This window comes from Myotis daubentonii, chromosome 1 (assembly GCF_963259705.1).
Source record: "Myotis daubentonii chromosome 1, mMyoDau2.1, whole genome shotgun sequence".
In the NCBI taxonomy this organism is placed as follows: Eukaryota; Metazoa; Chordata; class Mammalia; order Chiroptera; family Vespertilionidae; genus Myotis; species Myotis daubentonii.
Window position 1 is genome coordinate 34,127,910 of NC_081840.1, and position 22,537 is coordinate 34,150,446.

The 22,537-nt window shown below is 41.5% G+C and overlaps 1 protein-coding gene across 4 annotated transcripts in view; it reads right to left on the minus strand.

Annotated features, from left to right (window-relative positions):
* DAAM1 (dishevelled associated activator of morphogenesis 1) overlaps window positions 1-22,537 on the minus strand; it is a 158,064-nt gene that overhangs the window by 80,852 nt on the left and 54,675 nt on the right. For all 4 annotated transcript variants that reach the window (XM_059694523.1, XM_059694532.1, XM_059694504.1 and 1 more), the window contains exon 2: window positions 11,122-11,340. In XM_059694523.1, coding sequence (XP_059550506.1) covers window positions 11,122-11,304 — 183 coding nt within the window. In that variant the 5' untranslated portion in view covers window positions 11,305-11,340. The remainder of the gene's footprint in view (window positions 1-11,121; window positions 11,341-22,537) is intronic.

Sequence of the window (22,537 nt, forward strand, 5' to 3'; positions counted from 1 at the left end):
TCCTTCAAATTAAATATACCAAGTATTTGCTCACAGCAAACAAGCCGTATTTGCCCATCCTAACCTGACCACATGCCAAAGTTTTCCCACATGCCCAGCAGGCAGCAACCCTTGGGTTCACCTCAAATACACCCCACCACTAATTGGCAATGCCCGCCTTCTCCAGATTTAACCCTCTCTCCCATCCTACAACTCAACATTATCAGAAACAAGTCAAACCTTTGAAGGGGCAAGTGACCAGACCTCAAGTCATATAACACGGTGATAAATACCATCAGGGGGAAAAGGCCAGGCAAGGCATATGGTGGGCTGAAGGGTGCCATTTTGGCAGTATGGGGAAAATGTACTATTAGGCTGTGATAATTCATTAAATTTATGAACATCCAACCCCATCACAGCAAATGACCATCACATCCAGGAGTTGTGAATTGCCAACATAGCTCTTAAAATTTAACCACAATGACCCTAAGAACAGTATTTTATCTTCTCAGTGATAGTTTGGAATCTGAAAGTTAAATAAGATTTTTGTCATACTAAATAGAGGTACACTCCGTGAACTATTAGCTGCTCCTACCAGTTAAGAAAGACATAAATGGAAAACAACAGAGTTTTAAATTTCAAAAGGGATGTGTACACACAGAGACCAAACCTTACAGGTTTTCAGCCTGTAAGATCTCTGCCAGCATTCTTAGTCACTACACAAAATACCACAACATGACTCACCTCACCTACACAGTAATGTTCTGTGTCTGATAGACATCTCTTCCTTCCATATAGAAAAATAAAACTTGAGAAATCCCACAGGCAAAGGCTGACTAAATAGAAATAAGTTTTGGTTTCTTACTACCAATGATGGGTGTTTTATACTATTTTTCTTCCTGCTTTTAATAGTAGGCAATACAAACTATACCCAATTTGTTAGACAAAGTCTGCTCTAACCCTGTAGGTTTCTTATTTAGATTCTTTGTGTATTTCAACTAGAAACTCATCAGAGTAACTTTAAATTCGTCTGCCTTGACAGCAGTTTTCTAGTAGTCTAAAATAAATGTCCTAAATATATGTTAAAATCATCTTTCAATATCCATCCAGTCACCCCAATTTCCAGTTTTCACACCTACAATCTAGTACAGCTTCTGTTGACAAGGCTTAATTGAGAGGATTTCTAAGCAGTGTTTTCCTAATTAAATGGAGGGGTTTTGTCTCCCGGGACACAGATCCAGCTGTAAAGTGACAGATGAGAAATCAGCGGTTGGCAATTGTGAAGCCAACTCTACACACACACCCTGCCTCAGTGACACCAGCACTGCTCCTGCCAGCCCTCCACACCCGCTCAGCATGCCCTCCAGAGACATGTTTGGCAGCTTACCTGACATCTTTAAGTTTTAATCATGTCAAAAGATACCTAGTACAACGAGTCTCTTTCCACATTGCATCTATTTACTTATTTTACCATGTAATATATGGTAGAGATACTGTTAAGGACAGAAAATATTTCTTCAACATTATCACTCTTATCCTTTTAATCTGCCAGCCACTTTGGTGCTCCCATAGTAAGTGACCTTCAAATGAAGATGAGCACAGGGAATGACAATAGGTGATGGGGAGCAGGAAGAGTGCAGGGACCAGCCGAAATCTGTCACTTTTACTTTGATAATAATCCAAAATACAAACCCAACTGCTGAAAGAAGCATGCATTCATTCAAATACTCACTGAGCATCTCATGTGCTATCCTTCAGTAATTAGTTATTCGTCCATGCCACAAGCATTTCCTGAGCACTTACTCTGGGCCAGGCACTGCTCCAGGCCCTGGGAATCCTGAGGGTATAATAGGCAAATACAAAGCCCGTGTGCCATTCTACTCTCTGAAGATGCAAGGGTGCATATTTACAGTGAATTGAACAGAATGTGTGTCCCCATGGGAACAAACTCAAACTGTCTGATTGTCTAGATGATGGCAAAGGACAGCTGACTTTTTCTTCTACATCCAAGAAATGCCCATCTTTCCTGAAAACAACTAGAGTGAGCTTTCAGTCATTTGGTTTAGTTTAGTTTTTAAAAATTACACTGTGTAATGAAATAAATAACTAGCAGCTGTAGGATGTTTCTAGTGGATTTATTTAACATTAGATAAAAGGGGAAAAATGCAACTTTCTCAGGGATCTGGTTTTAAAAAACACACATGAGCCAGAAAATTATAACTAAAAGATGAAGCTGGTACTGAGCTCCTATAATATGCATGAATAAATAGTTTTAATTTCCAGAGGAATTCTGGGAATTAAAGGTGGGGGAGGGGAGAATTCTAAGCATAGCAAATAAAAATAGGACTAAAATACACCATCTACATACTGGGTATTTACCTTCTACAGGTGACATACTTTCTGTAAAAGCAATGATGTTTAGATGGTTCCTAATGCATCAGTATATGTTCTCATGTGCAGTTATTTGTAGAAACTACCAGACTGTTCCAGCTGTTACTGAAACACATTTTCAAAATGACACTTGAAAGATTACCTAAACCACACTATTTATGGAGATCAATTTTTTTTTCTCCCAGTCTTTTAAATATACTGGTTTATATGGGGGGCATGTAGAGAGTTGGAAAGTCAGGACAGTGTGTTGACTCTGTAATTTGCACATGGTAGCCTGAGGATTAAGTTAAATAATCAGATTTAAAACTGTAGCCAAAAACCAAGTAGATACATGCTGCTCAGAGTCTCTTTAAGACTCATAGTAATGAAATTCATCAGGGCAAATGGGACAACCATTTTCTTAATAACATTATTAAGTTCAGAGATGACTTTGAAGTATTTGTATTTAAAAAAAAGTTTCTTTCCTCCATCTCTTCAAGCTCCCCCCCCTTTCAATCATTTAAATTAAGCACCCAGAAATAAAGGTAATGATTGATAACAAAGTATGCAACATGCAGTTAAAATCTAAATTTAACAGCTGTAGAAAAGGACAATTGGAATGATCTTAGTGCGATAAAATATAAATTTAGGACTACAAGGAATAAAATGGTTTGGGGGTTTTAACTTAAACTTGACTGCATTTGGTTAGTGAATCAGAGGACAAGAAAGAAGCTTAAGAAGCCATGTTGACCATCTTACTGTCTCTAAGCAGACTTTTATTCTGAACCACCTATGTCAACAACAGCACCCTGTACCACAGCCATCAGTTGACCACGGGGCCAACGTAACTTATTTATCAAGTTCTGGGTTTGGGATCATTTTTTGTCATATTTAAATTGACTGTACATTGGCAGCAGCTCACATCGACTTCATAGGAATTTTAGCACTTTAAGCCCATATCTACATTCCCACTTCCCTTTGTGATATACTGCATATTTCCATGCTGTTCTAAATATTTTTCTATGTACTCATCGAGTTGATTTATCCAAAAATGCCACAGTGTTAAGAAGAGATCTAGCCAACATTCTTTCTTCTCTGTCAACTAATCATGTCCTTTATCGAAGTAGAATTTTTTTCTTTTGACCTTTATAGGTTTGTCAAATAAAAATAATTTGTAACCTCATAGAAATAGAACAATTTTCATATCAATTCCTTCATTAGACCCTGATTTCTAGCTTCCAGACAGCTGAAACTTTGAGACTATTCTAGTTATATCTTTGAAGTCTGATTTCCTCTGCTTAATTGCTGAGCAATCCTTCACATTCTAATTAAGAAACAATAGATTTAAATATGGCTCCTTACAACCAGTTTCTTTTTTCTTCAATCAGGTTAAAATTGTATGTTCTTGCTACTTGATCTTTTCATCTTTCTTGGAAACAGTGAACTGAGTAATATGAATAATAGCTCCTGTAAGAAACTTTCTATTATATATATATATATATATATATATATATATATATATATATATATTTCAGAGAGGAAGGGAGAGGGAGAAATAGATAGAAACATCAATGATAAGAGAGAATCATTGATTGGCTGCCTGTCCTGGGCATATGTCCTGACCAGGAAACCTCAACTTCCTGGTTCATAGGTCAATGCTCAACCACTGAGCCACACCAGCAAGGAAGAAACTTTTTATTCTTAATCATGGTCTTAGTATAAAAGGAAAGTGTTAAAAATAAAGAAATAAAAAGTGTTGAAACTATTCATCAATTCTGGTGAAAATGGAAGACCTTTTTTTTATTATTATTATTAAAGAGAGCTTAAAATAGCCCTAGAAATAATAATAAAATATTATGTTGGAAGCCTGAGAAGATGGGTAACAATTCACATGGCTAGTAAAAGAACAAAATTTGTATGCTGGTAAATCCATGAGACTAATTTGGATTCCTATAGTTTCTTTCATACCAAAGTGACTTCAGAATATGCTGAAAAAATGAAGAGATTACTGATGTAGGTCCCCAAGGGAGTTCACTTGGCATAGCTTACCTTGACTGTGAATTCATCTAACTCTGATACATCAACTAAATTCTCTCATTCCTTCTATCTTCATTTCTCAAATTCTATGCTGGCTACAATGTTAAGAATGTCCTCGGTACTTAATAAAATGGACCTACAGTAAGTAATTATATTTATGAGGATACAAATCTTGCCATCATCCTACAGTATCCATCATCACTACCTTCCTCATTGAGATTGTAACTTCTGTTGACAATCCTCAATAGTATAAATGGTGGTTTTATGACCGGTAATGAATTTCTTAGTAAGTTTTTAAAAAATATTTTAACATTTCCTGAAAGCCACAACACTCTATATATTATCCAAGAACATGAGACCCATTGGCCAAATAAATGGCTGACTAAGAACTGGCAGATTAACAACAACAAAAAAAAACCGTGGAACCCTAGCTAGTTTGGCTCAGTGGGTAAAGCATCGGCCTGTGGACTGAAGGGTCCCAGGTTCGATTCTAGTCAAGGGCATATGTCTGGTTGTAGGCTCGATCCCCAGTAGGGGGTGTGCAGGAGGCAGTCAATCAATGATTCTCTCTCATCATTGATGTTTCTATCTCTCTCCCTCTCCCTTCCTCTCTGAATCAATAAAAATATATTTCAAAAAAACATGGAAAATGGAACTGGTATTATTTTAGGCTTAGGAAAACTTGGGGGCATACTGAGTATTATTTTCAAGTAGCTATAAATTCACAGTGATGTACAGCATGTTTCCCTCTAATCAGTTGTAAAATGGATTCCAGGTATACGACGGTGTGTTGTAAGACATGTGATTTACCATAGTACACTTCAAAAATAATAACCAGACTTGTCTGATTTCTCATCTAAAATCTCACCAGGAAAAGCAGTGGGACATTATATGTTTCACAAGGCAAAAGAGCAGAGGAAACCTGAGAGGAGAAATCAAGTCCAATATCATTGTTCCCAGAGAATATTCTGTAGGAAACCCTTAGTCCATCAACTCCTGATGTATGCAGGAGTCTATGCACTGAGTAGAAAAGGGAAAGGGAACTTCCAGTAATTTTATTTCAAAATTAAAGTAGCCAGAGGAGGTATGAATTGTAACAAGAAGTCATTTCACCTCAACAATTGGACTCAAAGGAAACACACTCAGAATCTACTCTGGAGATATAACACCTTTCGCTAAACTTACCAAAACTTCACAGAGGAGGCAAAAAAGCAATCATTCTGTTTTGTAACATAACCAGATAGCAAAACACTTTGGTATATTTGGTTCACTGGAAAAAACATAATTTTTTTTTTTAAAAAAAGCAGAGGTACTTTCCTCTGGTTCAGAAAAAGTCCGAGATAAATAATTTAAGCAACACTACAACCACCCCATCTCCCTTTCCAGGCTCGCCTCTCAGAGCCCCCAGTGCTCACAGCCTCCTATTTCATGTTCCATCTCCATGAACTTTCATCTCCTTGAGTCTCCCACACTTTCTCTCTCACCTCCCAGCACGTATGAATGCTGTTCTCATGGTCAAAGGCACTCTTTTCTCTCCTCTTTGTCTCAGTAATTCCTTCTTGATTTTCATGTCACACAGTCAATGTCACTTCCTCCAGGAAGCCTTTCACACTGGGTTAGGTGCCTGATGCCTGAGGGGCTTGGGGGATGTTGTCAGTAAATAGTATCCTCCTTCCCCAGCAAGTTTGGAATGATCTGCGAGCTAAGATAAGGAGTCAGCAAATGGAAATAAAAAGTTGGGAGAATCAACTTTTGTCTGCAGACAAGTGGGCTTGCTGAGATTTCATGATGAACTGGACATTCACCACCAATCACAAGGGTAGCTGCTCAACTGCAGAACTCCCAAAGGGGGCTCATTCCTATGACATTTATAGCACCTCGGGTCACGGAATATGTGTTTTCTGAAAGCAGGTTGATTTTCAGAGAAATACAGAACAGGAGAGAAACTGAGACTGAAGAGAAGCTGGCACTGTTACTCCCCAGCAAGAGGGTTAAAGGTGAAGGAAATGGGACCTGTGAGTGGAACTTCCTCCTTGTAAAAAACAAAGGGGGGGAGGTGGGAGGAGTGGGGTAGAATACAGGTTATCCCAGCAAAATGTACTGCTTGAGCATACCCCATCTCATAGCGGTTGGTCACATCGGGTAAGACTGTGTGTTTAGTTACCTATTTCCCTCACCAGCCTCTCAAAGTCATGAAGGACCATGTCTGTTTTGTTGACCAGTTACTTCAGGGCCTGGCACTTAACACAATACAGATCAAAAAAATTGGTCTGCCAATTAATGACACATTCTTCTGTTCATCCCAAAGAAATCTCCTATTACTAACATTGACATGGAAAAGCTGCTTGAGTAAAAACAGTGTATAGAGCTGTCATACCTACAACTCTTCAAATAGGTTGGTGGGGATAACCTAAGACCTTTAAAAGCCTGTAGAAAATACAAGACTTCAGCTGAATCTTATTTTATGGGATCAGTGCTGGGTCTCAGATTGGTTATGGTTCTGACTTGTGCCTGAGACAGAGGTGAGGCAGGGAAGGTAACACAGGAAAAAAGTATTGATAGTTTTTTGTATAATAGGCATAAAATGTACGGTTAGCAGAGGTTACACAAACTCTCAAGTGTTGGCAAATATGTGGAGAAACTGGAACCCTCAAACTTTGTTGATGGGAATGTAAAATGGTGCAGCCACTTTGGAAAACAGTCTGGCAGTTCCTCAAAAGTTAAACAGTGTTACCATACGACCCAGCAATTCTACTCCATGAGGATTGAAAATATATTTCCACACAAAGACTTGTGAATGAATGTTTACGGTATAGCAGCATAATTCATGATAAGTGGGTAAACAAAATGTGGTATGTCCTTTCACTGGAATATTATTTGGCAATAGAAAGAAATGAAGTACTGATACATGCTACAACAAGGATAGAAACCCTGAAAACATTTATACTAAGTGAAAGAAGCCAGTGACAAATGACTACATATGACCACATATTACATGATTTCGTTTCTATAAAATGCTCAGAATAGGCAGATTCACAGAAAAAGAGAGTAGACTAGTGGTTGCCAAGAGATGGTCAGGTTGGGGGAAAATGGGGAGTGACAGTGCTTTTGGGGGTGATAAAAATGTTCTGAAATTCATTGCACAATTCTGTGTATTTATTAAAAGCCAAGTGAACTGTATACTTCAAATAGGTTAATTATATGGCGTGTGAATTATATCTCAATAACGTTGTTATTTTTTAAATAGGCAGGGTGTGGGACTGGGACCTCCCGAAATCACTACTTCCTGAAATTGGATTGATTCTGTTTCTCCTGCTATGACAGGGAACCTGCTAGAGAACAAGGCACTCCTTGCTGCCCACCCTCTTTAAAGATTCACATGGCTGACCTCCCATACAGGCCTGCTTTATTTATGAGATGATAAGGTTGCAGTAAGCTATTCTGAAAGTAACCTATTTAGTATCACTTTTAAAAACATTAAATGAGTAACTCATCCGACAAGGCCAAGGAAACTAGCTTACAACAACCAGCTCTGATGAGATGCTTTCCAACAGATACAAAGGTAAAATGGCCTGAAAGTTGGGACCCACATTGGCTCGCTCACAGCAGTCAGATTAGCTTTCAAGAAAAGGAAACGTCTGGGATGTATGCATAGAAGTGTTGTGCCCAGAAAACACGTGAATTATCTCCCTGCACTAGGATGTGGGATGTAAAGCACCTACTAGGTGTCAGCCCTTTAAAAGACGTTATCTGCTTTAGTCTTCATACCAACCTACAGGAGAGGAGGTATTATCCCCATTTTACAGATAAGAAAATAAACTCAAATTCCAGCAGAAACCACCTGAAAGGAGTTAGCTAGGTTGCAGAGTGGTCTGACTCCAGAGGCTATGCACTCTCCACCTCCCCACGTGGCCTCCCTCTCCTGGGAATTGGCAGAGGCAGAACTGCTTCTGTGACTGCTCAAGAGAATCCAGGACAGAGGTTTCCAGTGGCTCTGAGTCTACTTCCCTTGTCCCAGGACACCTTTGGCAGTTGGATAGATTGTGGTTTAAGTCCCTAAAATCAGAAGTAGACAAAAATTCATCCGTTACTCACCAGGACAGATACAAACCTCAAGATAATTTGTTTTCCAATGGTTTCAGCCTCAAGTTCTGGTTTGGCATTGGCTTTTTAACAACTAACAGCTGTGGGCAATTTTCACACAGAATAAAGACATCACTAAGGCAGAACGTGGAATTTTCTCCCTTATGAAGACACAACAATGAGCTGTCTTCAAGATGTACATGGAGCTGCCACCACACAGGCTCTGGCTCAGGTCTCATTTGGGGAGGATGACGGAACACGACTGAAAGGACAGTGGATATGGATGCTTTGAGGGTACAAGCTCTGCCCACCAGCTCCACAACCACCAAGGAGGTCTTCATCTATCAGCAACATCTGTCTTCTTAGGTTGACTTTTGATTTAAAAATGCTTTAAATGGGAAATAAAACCAAGCCTGTCAATACCTCATTATTGCTCGTCTTGGTAGCCATCATGGCAGGTGGTTCACTGCCCCTCCCTAGGAGAAGACTGTGTCCTCCACCCGTACCAACGACCTCAGGCTTGGCCGTGTGACTTATGGTGCCAGTCTTTACTGAAGAATGATACATCCCTGCCCTGTGAGCTCAGGAGTGGCCATGTGATTTGCCTTGGCCAAAGAAATGTGGGCAGAAGTGACATGTGTCATTTCCAAGCACAAGCTTAGAGCCCACTTGCAGTTTACCATGCCTTTTTTTTTTCTTTTTTATTGAATTTATTGGGGTGACATTGGTTAGTAAAATTATAAAGGTTTCAGGTGTACAATTCTCTAATACATCATCTATATATTGTATTGTGTATTCACCACCCCAAGTACCATGTCTCTCTTTCCTCTTCCACCAGGGTTGGGTCTTGGATAGAAGATGGAGAGGAGCAGAACCACAGCTGACCCACACTGGTTTCATTTGCTGCTGTAACCACTGAGGTTTTGCTATCACAGAAAAATCTAGCTCAAGATGACTAAGATTATCATTAATATTGATCCCCTCCACTTCCCTTCTCACCTTCAATCGCTCCTCACAACTCACTTCCTCCAGAAAGTTTTCCTTGACCACCCTCCTCATTACCAACACCACCACAAGCCATTTACACACAATCTAAGCATAAGTGGGCTGTGCTTCTTCCTTTGGTGGCATTATACCTTTATTGCCCCCCTTTTGCTCCTGAAACTGTCAGCTCTTTGGGAGCAGGTTCCAGTTTTCTATTTCGAACATCCTCATTAACACTTAGAACAGAGTCTGTATGCAGTGACGATGGCAGAGGGTAGATTGCTGAAACACTGAGATGTTCAATTTCATAAAGTATAAAGGTGCTGCCAAGAGTCATCTCTTCTTTTTGCCAACCAGTTTTGGTTGGTAATAGACCCATTAATCTAGTCAGGAGACTGGAACTCAAATAACAGCTTCATGCATAATACTCCCTCATATTGGCTTCTCTTGTAGGAAAAGCTTAGAGGTGAATTCTGGTCTAGAAGAGCTGAGGTGACACAATCAGTTCAGATAATACCCCTGGAGGGAAGTGACACAGCCTATATTACTTTTTTGACACAGTCATGCAAAACAATAGCACTCTCTGTTATCTACTCAATAATACAAATGGTCTGATTAGAACTAACTCCATTATAAAATGCCAGTGGTAACTGAGGTGGATAGAGTACTAATGTAACACTTATTAAGCACCAATGAGGACCAGACATTGGGCCATTTATTATTCTCATTTAAACATTACATCAAATTAGGAGAAAGTATTATTTTTTTCCTCCACTTTCCAGAAGACAAGCTCAGAAAAGGCATATGCTTTTTCCATACTAGTATAGATAATAAAGTCAGAGCAGTAATTTGAAGCAAGGTCTTCCTAATCACCATGTCAGTGCCATAGTATCCTCTTGAAACATGGGATGGAAAGAAACACTACTTTGGAGATGCCTGAAAAGCTAAGTTGAAGAAAGCCCTTACATCTCTTAGTAAATGGGTCCTACACCAGCTACACCTCTCATTTCAGTACAGTGGATTCTAAAATAAAATAGTATCTATAAAAAGTTTCTCACAACAGTTATTGGATCCTACATCAGACACATCTCTCACTTCAGGATAGTGGATTCTCAAAGATGATAGTATCTATAAAAAGTTTCCCACAACAGTTATTATTGCAATCCTATCATTAGGCTAAATAATTATACTGTGCTTAAGTAATAATGTCTTTCATCAAAGGGTCAAGGACGGGGGGGTAGTCCGACTAATTTTTAAAAAGACATTACTATTGCACACTGGGAGTGGGAATGGAGGAAACACTGGGGACTCCCAAGAGGTATGAAGCAGATGAGGGAACTGTTTGTGCACACAAGTAGAGAATCAGGTTGGGATGGAGAAGAATTAGAAAGGATAGCCTAAGATGCAGTACTGCCACATATTTGAAGACTTTAGGTTTAAATCGCTCCACTTAAAGCACCAGTAAGGCCCTTTGATATAGTAATGCTTCCTTCTTCCTTCTCTCTTTCCACAGGCTCAGTGATAAGAGTGGGGCTGCAGACATAAAGGACAGATTGGGGTCACATCACTGAAGCAGGGCAAGTCCATGGCTAACAAAACCAAACCACTCACATCCTTTCCTCTCCCTCCTACCTCCAATCACTGCTAGGATGGAAGTCTGGGACTTACCACGAGTTCACTGAACATGACGTCCAGCTCCTCCACAGGGGGCATGGGTAACGCTGGCTCCATGGTCTGCAGTGCAAAGTTGCTATCATTTCGCAGCCGATACGTGATTTCTGGGTGATCATTATTGCGGAAACAGCAAAAGATGAATGAAATCCCCCGTCCACCTCTCTTCCTTGGGGCCATGGCTGAATTCTGTTCTATTTCTTGAGTGACTACACTCTGCAAAAAAGAGGGACACAACATGGTTAAGAGTGCAAAGTGAATAAGACATATATTTAAATCAGACCAATTCGAGAAAGAGCCCCCTGCACTGGAGGCACGGCAGGGCATGGAGAGAGTGACCCCAAGGGAGTTTGGAGTCCAGCTGGCAAAGAGCACATGTCCTTCTATTCACTTGTTGAATGTTTCCGATAGCCAACTGCTGGGCAAACAGTGCAACACTGGTCAGTCCACACCCACAGGCGCTGCTGTCACACTGAGCTACTGGCCATTCTTGGTACATCACATGCTCTTTCCTGCCAAACCATTTTGTTGTTATTCCCTGTGTATGAATCCTGTCTCTTCCTTGCCCCCAGAAGACCTCATCCTTTATTTATTTATTTATTTATTTATTTATTTATTTTTATTGCTTAAAGTATTACAAAGGGTATTACATATGTGTCCATTTCCCCCCCCCCCCGCCCTAGACAGTCCCCTAGCCTCCCCTACCCCCCCGTGTCTTATGTCCATTGGTTATGCTTATATGCATGCATACAAGTCCTTTAGTTGATCTCTTACCCCCCTACCTCCTGCCCCCCAACCCCGGCCTTCCCGCTGCAGTTTGACAATCTGTTTGAGGCAGCTCTGCCTCTGTATCTATTATTGTTCAAAAGTTTATAATGGTCTCTATTATCCATGAATGAGTGAGATCATGTGGTATTTTTCCTTCATTGACTGGCTTATTTCACTTAGCATAATGCTCTCCAGGTCCATCCATGCCGATGCAAATGGTAAGAATTCCTTCTTTTTTACAGCAGCATAGTATTCCATCGTGTAGATGTACCACAGTTTTCTAATCCATTCATCTACTGATGGGCACTTAGGCTGTTTCCAGATCTTAGCTATGGTGAATTGTGCTGCTATGAACATAGGGGTGCATATATCCTTTCTGATTGGTGTTTCTGGTTTCTTGGGATATATTCCTACAAGTGGGATCACAGGGTCAAATGGAAGTTCCATTTTCAGTTTTTTAAGGAAACTCCATACTGTCCCAGAAGACCTCATCCTTTATAGTTGAATTCTAATGTCCCCTTCTTTACCTTCCCCAAGTGGAACTAATAATATATAGCTAAGGCATTCCAGCTCATGTCACTTTCTCTCAGTTTTTTAGGAGTGTGTCTTCCTGTTAGACTGTGATAATTCAAATTGGGGGCAGGGGCTATGTATTAAGCATGTTGGCGGCTCCAGTGCCCTGCACAGTGCCGGGAAGAAATCATTAACTCAGTTAATGTTTAGTGTTGAATAATTTAAATTTATAAGAAAGGAAGTGTGATTTATCACGAGCTAGAAGGGTCAGAGATTTTCAAACATAAAAGATACAAGTGAGTTTACTAATAGGGAGATGGTTAAATAAACTATAGTATATTCACATAATAGAATACTTTGTACTGATTAAAAAGAACAGGCATCTGTGTATCTAGCTATGAAAAAATGTTCAAGATGCTATATGATTATATATATACCACATATTACAGGATTACATTTATGAATATGTGTAAGTGCTAACAGCAATAATCTCCAAAATAAAAATAGGTAATTGTTGGGGTCCAACCCCAGCAGGTCCAGGGGTTCCCAAAGGTGTGGGCAGAGTCGGCGAAGAAGGAATGACATGAAGACAGCGTTCAGTTGATCAGCAGCCTAGCCAGGTTCTCTAGCCAGTTTCTAGCCAGGTTCTCCAGCCAGGTTCTGTCTTTATTCTCCTGTTACATCTGTATTTATACCAGTTGATTTTAATCCTATCCATTCTATTCCAAAGGTTAGGGCATTTGTTATCTCCATTCCGAGGGCACTACTCTATTGTTCTGTTAAGCTACATGGAAGTAACTGAAGGAGTTTATCCTAAGTAAAGATTATGTAGCTTAAGCATGATTGTTTATAGTTAAAGTGATTAATTACCTGCCTGGCACTTAGTTAAGGGGTTTTATTCCCTTCCTTAGTCCTGTTAATCCCTAACTCCGGGGGAAAATCCCCACCTGGGGAAACAACCTTTCTCGGAGAGGTGACCTTGGTTAAAACACATAGCGCTAAGAAGGGGAGCAAACATATTAAGAACAGTATGCCATATACCCCAGGTCCCTTGAAACATATGCTGTGCAGATGTTTCTTCCCTGCAGCGACTGTGTCAAGCAGCAAGGATGGACTGGCTTCCGGCAGGTAACTGGAGAACTACTCCTTTTCCCTTTCACTTTATACCCTTTGGGTTTGAATTCTTACAAAAAAAAAAATTACATTTTTAATGACTAGAGAGAGGGAGAGAGAGAGAGAGAGAGAGAGAGAGAGAGAGAGAGAGAACGAACAAGTTGTTGAGTCTTGATTTCTTTCATTTTTTAGAGCTGTGGGTGGACGACCTTGCTGGAGAAACTACAATGAATGCTGAGCACCCTCACAGAGAGTAGATTGCAGATAATCAGACTATGTTATTAGTGTCACCATCCTGATAATGTCAGCATGCCCTGATACAGGGCTAACACTACTGCAGGCACATCCTGAAAAGGAATTGAAGAATTGAGGGGCAGGCAGAGGTTTGCACTATCCTTGAACTGGTTTTAGGACTGATACTCAGAAAGAGAAACAAGAGCTGTGTCATCCCCAAGGTTAAATTTAAAACGAATGAGTAGCTATTATAAGAAGACACAAGGAAGAACTAACTAATGTCTGTGAATGGGATAGGATGGATGTGAGAAGTCCCTGGCTCTGTCTAAGGTGTAAGGTACCCAACTATTAGAGGGGAGAAAGTAGAGATTTTCACTGGGTGCTAATTCCAGCTTCAATTCCAGCAGCTTGCTTTGATCCATTTTGGATCTTGAATTATTGATTGTTATTTTTATTTTATGAAAACCTCCTGTGGCTATTTACTGTAATTATACGAATATACAAAGGCCATCAACAGCAGTCAAGGGTCTCCAAAATCTGGCCCCTATCTGTCTCTCCTCACCATGTAACACTCTTTTATGAGTAACTGCATTTCAACTACACTGGCCATGTTGGTTCCTAACTCAGGACCTTTGCATCAGCTGTGCCCTTAACTGGTATGTTCTGGCTCACATCTGTGCACAGTAACTCATCCTCATCATTATGACTTCAGTACAAATTTCACTTTCTCAGAGAAGACATACCCAACAATCTATCTGCAATAGTGCTCCTCCCATGCCTCAGTCACTCTCTATCGGATCCCTTTAGCCTGGGTATTCTTCATGGCAGTTACCACTATTTGAAATTGTGGTAGGCAGTTAGACAGATATTAGCAGAGCAAGGATGATGGGCCAAGTACAGAAGGTCCCCAGGGTGGAAAGCCTCAGGTGCCTAGCAACGGATAATTGTAGGGTGAGACCTCAGGGTAACCCTTCCTCACCTAGCACATTGCTGGTCTTGTGGTGTGGACCCCCTGACCTTTCCTCCCTAGAGATACATGTAGACCTTAGTTGCATTTCAGTTCCAGGCCCAGAAGAGCAACAAAACCAGACAAGGGATTCCATGGCTGACCTTAGGAGCAGCTGCATTGGAGAATGACCCCCTGCCATGGCTCCAGCCTAGACCCTGAAAGGACACACCTGGAAAGCTGTTGAATACTCTAGGTCTTTCTGGGACCTCTTCTAAAATCTCCACCCTTAAAACCTTTAGGACAGAGGACCCAGTGAGCTCTCCCTTCAGGGAACAAACCCATCCATCTCCCCTCCTCTCCGTCTCAATCACCTTCCCTTCAGGCATGTCACCATTTCCCTCCTTATTCCCAAACTCAAGGGCCCTTCTTTTGCCTCTGTACCTTGTTTCCTGAGCCATTTCTTCTACCACTCATTTTTTCCATCTCTGTGATTTCCTAAATAAATGTTTTCTTATAGTTTGAGCCTTGGCTCTGAATTCTTTCCTAGCTGGACTCAAGTTGCTGAACCCAGGCCCGGTCTGGCCCCACTGGTCTAACTCTTGGTATGGTTCCCACCAACAACAACAAAATTATCTTATTTAATTATTTCATGGGGCAGGGGCCTTGCATATATTGGTCATTGCTCTGTCCCCAGCACATGACAGTACACGGGACACATGTACTAACTTACTCATTGAAATGAGGTCTGGGCCCTCAGCATTTTGTGACCCTATGACGCACAGCCAACGGAGTAATTTATGATCTGGGTCTTTCTCCATCATTGAAGCGTCAACTCCAAAAAGAAAAGTGCCCACCACTAGTGTTGATTAGTGCCTCACACATATAGGAATATAACCAAAGTACTTGGGAAATGAATAGAAAGATCATTGCTTTAGTTTTGCAATGTACAAGTTGTTTCAGTTAAACCCAAGTTATGTTACATTCTGGCTGTATTCAGAAGGGGCGCAGAGGAAATGCTAAAATCTAAAAATCAGTCCAAAGCATTTTTTAAGTCTTAAAAAAAATGTCAATAGTTCTATAAACCAAGAATATGAGAGTCTTGTTTAGTTTTTAAGATGTGTACTAAGATACAGAGCTTATTACTTTTAAGAAACTAATTGAGCGCTAGCTGGTTTGGCTCAGTGGATAGAGCATCGGCCTGTGGCCACAGGGTCCCAGATTCAATTCCGTTCAAAGGCATGTACCTCAGTTGCAGGCTCCTCCCTGGCCTGGGCCCTGGTCAGGGCATATTCAGGAGGCAACCAATCAATATGTTTCTCTTACATCGATGTTTCTGTCAGTCTTTCCCTTTCTCTTCCACTCTCTCTGAAAATCAATGGAAAAATATACTTGGGTGAAGATTAAAAAAAAAGAAAGAAACTAATTGAAATCATTTTAATGACAAAATATTGCCTTTAACAGATGATTTGTGTTTAAAGACTTTAGTAAAGCCCAAAGGCCAAGTTTGATGTTAGTTCCTTTGTAGAACCCCAAATACAAAGTCTTCTTTTAAACCAAAACTTAAACTGCAGATGATGGCAAAGCTTTGAGGTTTCCAACAAACAACCATTTTTAAAACACATGTCTGGTGCCGGGAGCCGGTCCATCCTTGCTGTTTCAAGGGACCTGGCATATATGGCATACGGTTCTTAATATGTTTGCTCACCTTCTTGGCGCTGTGTTTTAACCAAGGTCACCTCTCCGAGAAAGGTTGAATCCCCAAGTAGGGATTTTCCCCTGAAGTTAGGGAGGGAATAAAACCCCTCAACTAAGTGCCAGGCGGGTAATTAATCACTTTAACTATGAACAATCATGCTTAAGCTACATAATCTTTACTCCCTGGAATGGAGATAAGAAACGCCCTAACCTTTGTAATAGAGATTGACAGGATTAAAATGAACTGGTATAAATACAGATGTAACAAGACAGCAAGATATAGGGCTTGGAAGACAGGACCAAGAGAGACAGAGCCTAGGCACAGAACCTACACAGAACATTCTCTAGAGACAGAAGAACTTCGCTGGAGAGAGCATGCGGGAGGATCCTGGACAGGGACTGGCCTCGGAGCCTGGAGGCGGAGCCTGGCGAGAGAGCATGGCAGGGGATCCTGGACTGAACCCGACTGCGGAGATTGGCAGGAGCGCCTGACTAGAACCTGGTGACCGAACCTGGCTGGAGATCTCAGACAGAACCTGGCTGGAGAACCTAGTGAGGGAACATGGCTACAGAACCTGGCTGGAGATCCTAAGCAGAACCTCTCTGGAGATCGAGACCAGAACTTGGCTGGAGATCCTGGCTAGGCTTCTGATCAACTGAACGCTGTCTCCGTGTCATTCCTTCTTCGCCGACTCCGTCCACACCTTTGGGGACCCCTGGACCTGCTGGGGATGGACCCTGGCAGTCTGGAACGCCATTGTTCAGAGCCTAGTCTCCTAGACAAAGACCAAAACAGGAAGCCAAAGGAATCATCCCACTTGACCCCTTAGTGGCAGTAGATAAGTCTAGCCAGTTACCTGCTCTAGCACTTCACTAATGAGGGATCCCAGCAACAGACTGTGAATAGGATTTTGGTAAGCACCTCATACCCAACACTTAATTCCATTATCCCCATTTCACATTTGAGACTTAAGAGGACACTTGGGAGGGAGCATGGCAATTAGAAAAATTCTGAGGGAGACTTTATTTGCTGGTAAAGGCAAAGAAATGTTTATTCAGAAAAGCCTAATTGTTTGGGAGTGGGACAGGGAAGCTTGGCAGAAGTCTGGAAACCTGCTTGCTTAATAGGCTGGAATCCAGTCCCCACCCTCTTCAACCTCAAGGTCATGACCTTAGTTTAGCCTACTGCCATCTCCCATCTGAATGACTGCAACAGCTTCTTAACTCCTCTCTCTGATTGTTGGTTCACCAGTCTAGAGGTTGGCAAATCTTTTCTGTAAAGGGCCAGATATTAAATATTTTCGGCTTTTGAGGCCATTAAAACTCGAACACAATTACTCAACTCTATCATTTTGTCATGAAAGCAGCCACAGGCATCTGTGAACATGGGCATGCCTGTGTGTCAATAAAGTTTATTTGTGGGCTCTGAAATCTGAATTTCATATAATGTCATGTCACAAAATATTAATCTTTTCTTATTTGTTGTATCATTTAAAAATGTAAAAAAGCATTCTTAGCTCGTGGACCACACAAAAACAGGCAGTGTGCCCATGTGGGCCCATGGGTTGAAGGTTGCTAAAATGGCTTTAGTCTATCATATTCACCCACTTAATTCATGAAGTCAAATGTTGATCAAATTACATATTCAACACTGGGCTAGGTACTTAGGAAAGAGGGATGAAAATGAGACAATGTAACCTCAGAGGGCTTATTTACTTTGGAGAAGACAGGGGAAAAAATCAAGTAAACTAAAACAAGTATTGATTTTGGTTAGTGTTATAGGGGATGCAAGAAGCAAGTGAAAGAAAAGGTGGTGGTGGGCATAAATGGCTACTTTAGATAGTGTGATCAGGGAAGGCCTCTCCAGAGAGGGGCCTTTAAATGAAGACCCAGTGGGTAAATGGACTAGCCCTGAAAGTGTCAGGGAAGAGGATTCCAGGCAGGAGTGTGTACAGAAGCCTCAAGCAGGTGGGGAACTTGGATGTTTGAGTTAGGGAAGGAAGATCAGTGTGGCTGGAGCATAGAGGGTAGTAGGAGTGTTAAGAGAGAAGAGGCTGGAGAGGACAGGGGCCCAGACCCCAGGGCCTCATATACCAGAGTGAGGAGTCTGGGATTTATTCTCAGCACATCATAAATCTGACTGTGCCACTCAGCTCTGCATTGTCTCTTGGATACAGTTCAACTTTCCGGCATGGACCACAAGACCCTCAATGGCCTGGCCCTTGCCTACTTTATTTTCTACCCTTGTGTCCCAATACCCTGAATACTGTGTGCCCACATGCCACCTCCTGCCTCCTAACCCCCACACACCCCTGTGCATGCAGTCATCAGACCTTGACAAATCACACTTCTGAGCTCACACCTCTGTAGACCCTCAGCATAGAGTGCTCTTTTCCTTCTTTACCTGACCATCTTCCACTCACCATTTGAGAACTACTCTGATACTGCTGTTTTATGAGTCTTAAGTTTCCCAGAGACAGTCACACATTTCTTTCTACACAGTTAGCATTATATACATAGTTGAATGGGTGTTTTTGTTTCAAAAAATCATGCCCCTAAACTATGAGCTCCTGAGACAGGGACCACGTGTCATTCACTCTCTGGCACACAGTATATTCTCAATAAATGTTTGTTGAATGCAAAAGCACAAACGCCTAAGTGAACAAATGATCTCGTCTCTATGAGCTTCAGGGTTATGCGATGGGGTGTTCTTCCCACAGTTGCCTGTAGATCTGTTTTTCACAACTGCCAATTTGAGGCCAATCAGATCACCAAGTGTTCTTTAGCCACTTGTCAAGCCTTTGACACTGGCAGTAGTCTCACACACAGACTTCATCCTCGGGGTATTTGCAGCTTCCCTTGAGAGAGGAATTTCTTTCTGGCTGAACTAACTGGTGCCTATTTTTCCACCCATCCTCAAGTAAGCTCCTTTGGAAGTATCTCTGAATCTCTGAGACATTTCCCCATTCCTTACATTCAGTAAACACTGCCCACAATGTATTCACTTACTCTGCTATCATAGCTGAGCCTCCTCAACCCATAGGCCAGACACTGTGTTTGGTGCTAGAGAAACAGATGAAGACGACCCACGGATCAGGGAGACCACAGCCTCTGGGGAACATTTAGGGAGCAGTGGAATTGGTTCGTCTGCCCAATAAAGAGGGAATTCAGTTACTGAAACCAGGAGCCTCTGTTTCCACATCTTGGCCCCTTTTTAATCAGATCAGCCTGAGGGAAAGGACTAATTCCACCATGACAGCTGGGCCCTCAACCAGAACACATCTTCTAATCTCAGCTTCTGGCATTGTTGGGGGGGGGGGGGGTCACTTCTGGGACATCCAAAATATAATCCATCTTCAACATTACAGATGACTATTGCTATGCCATGCACAAGGAAGCAATTAAAAAGCTACTTAAGATTCTGGAGCAGGTGCATTTTGCTTAGCAAAGAATAAAAAATTTAATCCATCTGTGGCCTAGCTTAAAGTTGAAGTCATTTGTACTATCTTTAACAAAACAAACAGGACTCTCAAATTTTAAGAAATGTAGAGAATCATAATCACGATAATTAAAAAATTGAAAAACTTTATAGTTCACAAGAAAAAGCTCCTTAACATTTTCCTCTGATAATGCCAAGTCACAATACATGTGTGACACGTACAGTTCGTTTTTCAGAAAGCAACACATGATCAGTACCAAATATACACGGGAAACTTGGAAGATCATGTCCACAAAAAGATATGCATTGATATGTATATGTAATTTAAACTGCCATACATTTATAAGATGGCTGTCCAGACAGAGAATTATGTGTTCACCTGCTAAGTCACCACGGTTTTCCTCTAACCAAAGTGGTTATATGGAAAACAACAGCTTATCAGGGGTGGGCAAACTTTTTGACTTGAGGGCCACAATGGGTTCTTAAACTGGACAGGAGGGCCGGAACAAAAGCATGGATGGAGTGTTTGTGTGAACTAATATAAATTCAAAGTAAACATCATTACATAAAAGGGTACAGTCTTTTTTTTTTTTTTTTTTTAGTTTTATTCATTTCAAATGGGCCGTAGTTTGCCCACGGCTGGCTTAGATGCTGGAGGAAGGGAAGAAGGAGAGACTGTGAGCTCCTCCCAGCCACCAGCTTGGTTCAACAGTTGAGAGTTCCTGCATGTATTCTCAGAGTGCACAGGGCACCATCTATGTCATGCCCAATTTCTATTACTTTAATCAAGATAGACAGTAATTCACATTTAATTCTCCAATTATAATTCCAACACTAAAATACTGTCATTGTTTCTTTATTATAAATAGTCTCTGGAGTCACTGAAACAATGTCACAGACACAAAAAGAGGGACAATGAAGAAAATTCGTGCCTTAAGAGCAACTAGAATAGTTAGGGGAACCCTCAGTTTTAATCGTCATACCTATTGTTTTCAGAGCTGCATTTTACCCCACATTTTCCATTTTCCCAAAAGGCCCTAACAGGCAATTTGGGTTTCAACAACACGATAATGCTAACCAAGATTCTCTTATCAATAAGAATGTGAAAGGAAAAAATTGCTTTGCTTCTTTCCTTGGCCATCTCTCTCCCCTCTCACATTCCTCATGTCTGGTTTCATTTCCCAAGTACACCAGATGCCAAATACTATTCGGAGCTTTAAAAAAAAAAATCTTGGGATACAGTCTAAAGGTTGGAGGAGAAACATTGGAAAAAGGATGTATTTTCCTTGCAAGTTTCAACTTCGTCACCATCAGGAAACGGAAAGGGCGTAAGTGTGGGGACAGCCCTTCCCACATACTTGGTCCCAAAAGGATGTTCAAAGAGGGCACTTCTTGGAGTGGCTTCTGGAAATTCCCCCAGCAGTCAGTCCTGTCAGTCTAGCGACTTTTCTGATGCAAAAAGAAAACGAGGCAGGCACCGCACCACGCACGAGAAAACCAAAGACCAAGCATGCAGAAAAGCCATCGGCACCCCGAGGACACCTCCGCTGCACGGCCTGAAGCAGAGTAGCAAAAGCAAAGCAAATGGCACTCCCTCCTCCATGTCCTCTCCGCATCAGTGCAGGCAGGGTTGTGCAAAGTGGAAGCCAGAACCAGGCCCCTTCCTTTCCCACTTCCTCCCTAGATACGGAGGAAGCAACCCCAGCGAAGCCCATGCACACCCTCCAGCCAGGCCAAGCCTCCACCAGCACGTACTGAACAGTGGTTTTCCGAGCCCAAGGCAGAGGCTCCTGCCAAAACACCCTCGCACTCATGTAAAGAGCAAAGGAGGAGACCTCTGGGTTTCACCCTCAAGAGCTGGCCATGCCTGTCTGTCATGACTCAGTTCTTTAACCAGGGGTTTAGGGCCTAAATCCCTAAAGCCAACACAACACAGTTCTCGAGTTAGGAAGTTTGTGTTGTTCACGTGACAGAAACCAGTCTGGAAGCCAAGACATCTCGTCTTGATCATCTGGGAGAAGAGCCAAACCAAAAGTGTCATCGGAGCTCCCCACCAAAGAATGCACAGCCTCGCCAGACAGCCTGTGCCCTTGGGTCTGCTGACCTGCTGCTAGTCTGTGATTTAAGTCAATAAACAAATTTAAGCTGAAACTGAAAGAAATGCAAGTCATATTCCCCTTCTGGGTTTCTATCTTCACTGCCTCTAAGGGATCCACTCAGATTGTACAAAGACAAAGTAAATGGGAAGGTTACACAAACATAGGAAGCTACAGTCTGTTGTCATATCAAAGCTCTTGCTCTTCCAAGAGGCCAAGTTTTGTTCTTTAACAAGCTTGTAAAAAAAAAAAAGAATGCAATTTTTTTTTAATCACCTAGCAGGTCTTTCGTAAAGGATATGAGAGTAAGACATCACAGTCACCAGGAAAGAGTACTTGTATATTGCAAGACACCAGCAACCACCTGCACTCTATGTGCTCCGGTCCTCTGCTGATCCCACAGAAATACCCTTACAGTCAGTCTTCACAACTACAGGTAAATGTGGAACCTCTTAAAATGTCTCCCCACCTCAGTCACCACACATAGGCATTTGAGGTTGCAGAAGTTCCCCTACAAGCAGCCAACCTTTCAGTGCCATCCATACAGAAAACGCAAATGACATTAAAAGACATTGCCCAAAAAGAAATATATCTTCAGTCATTTTT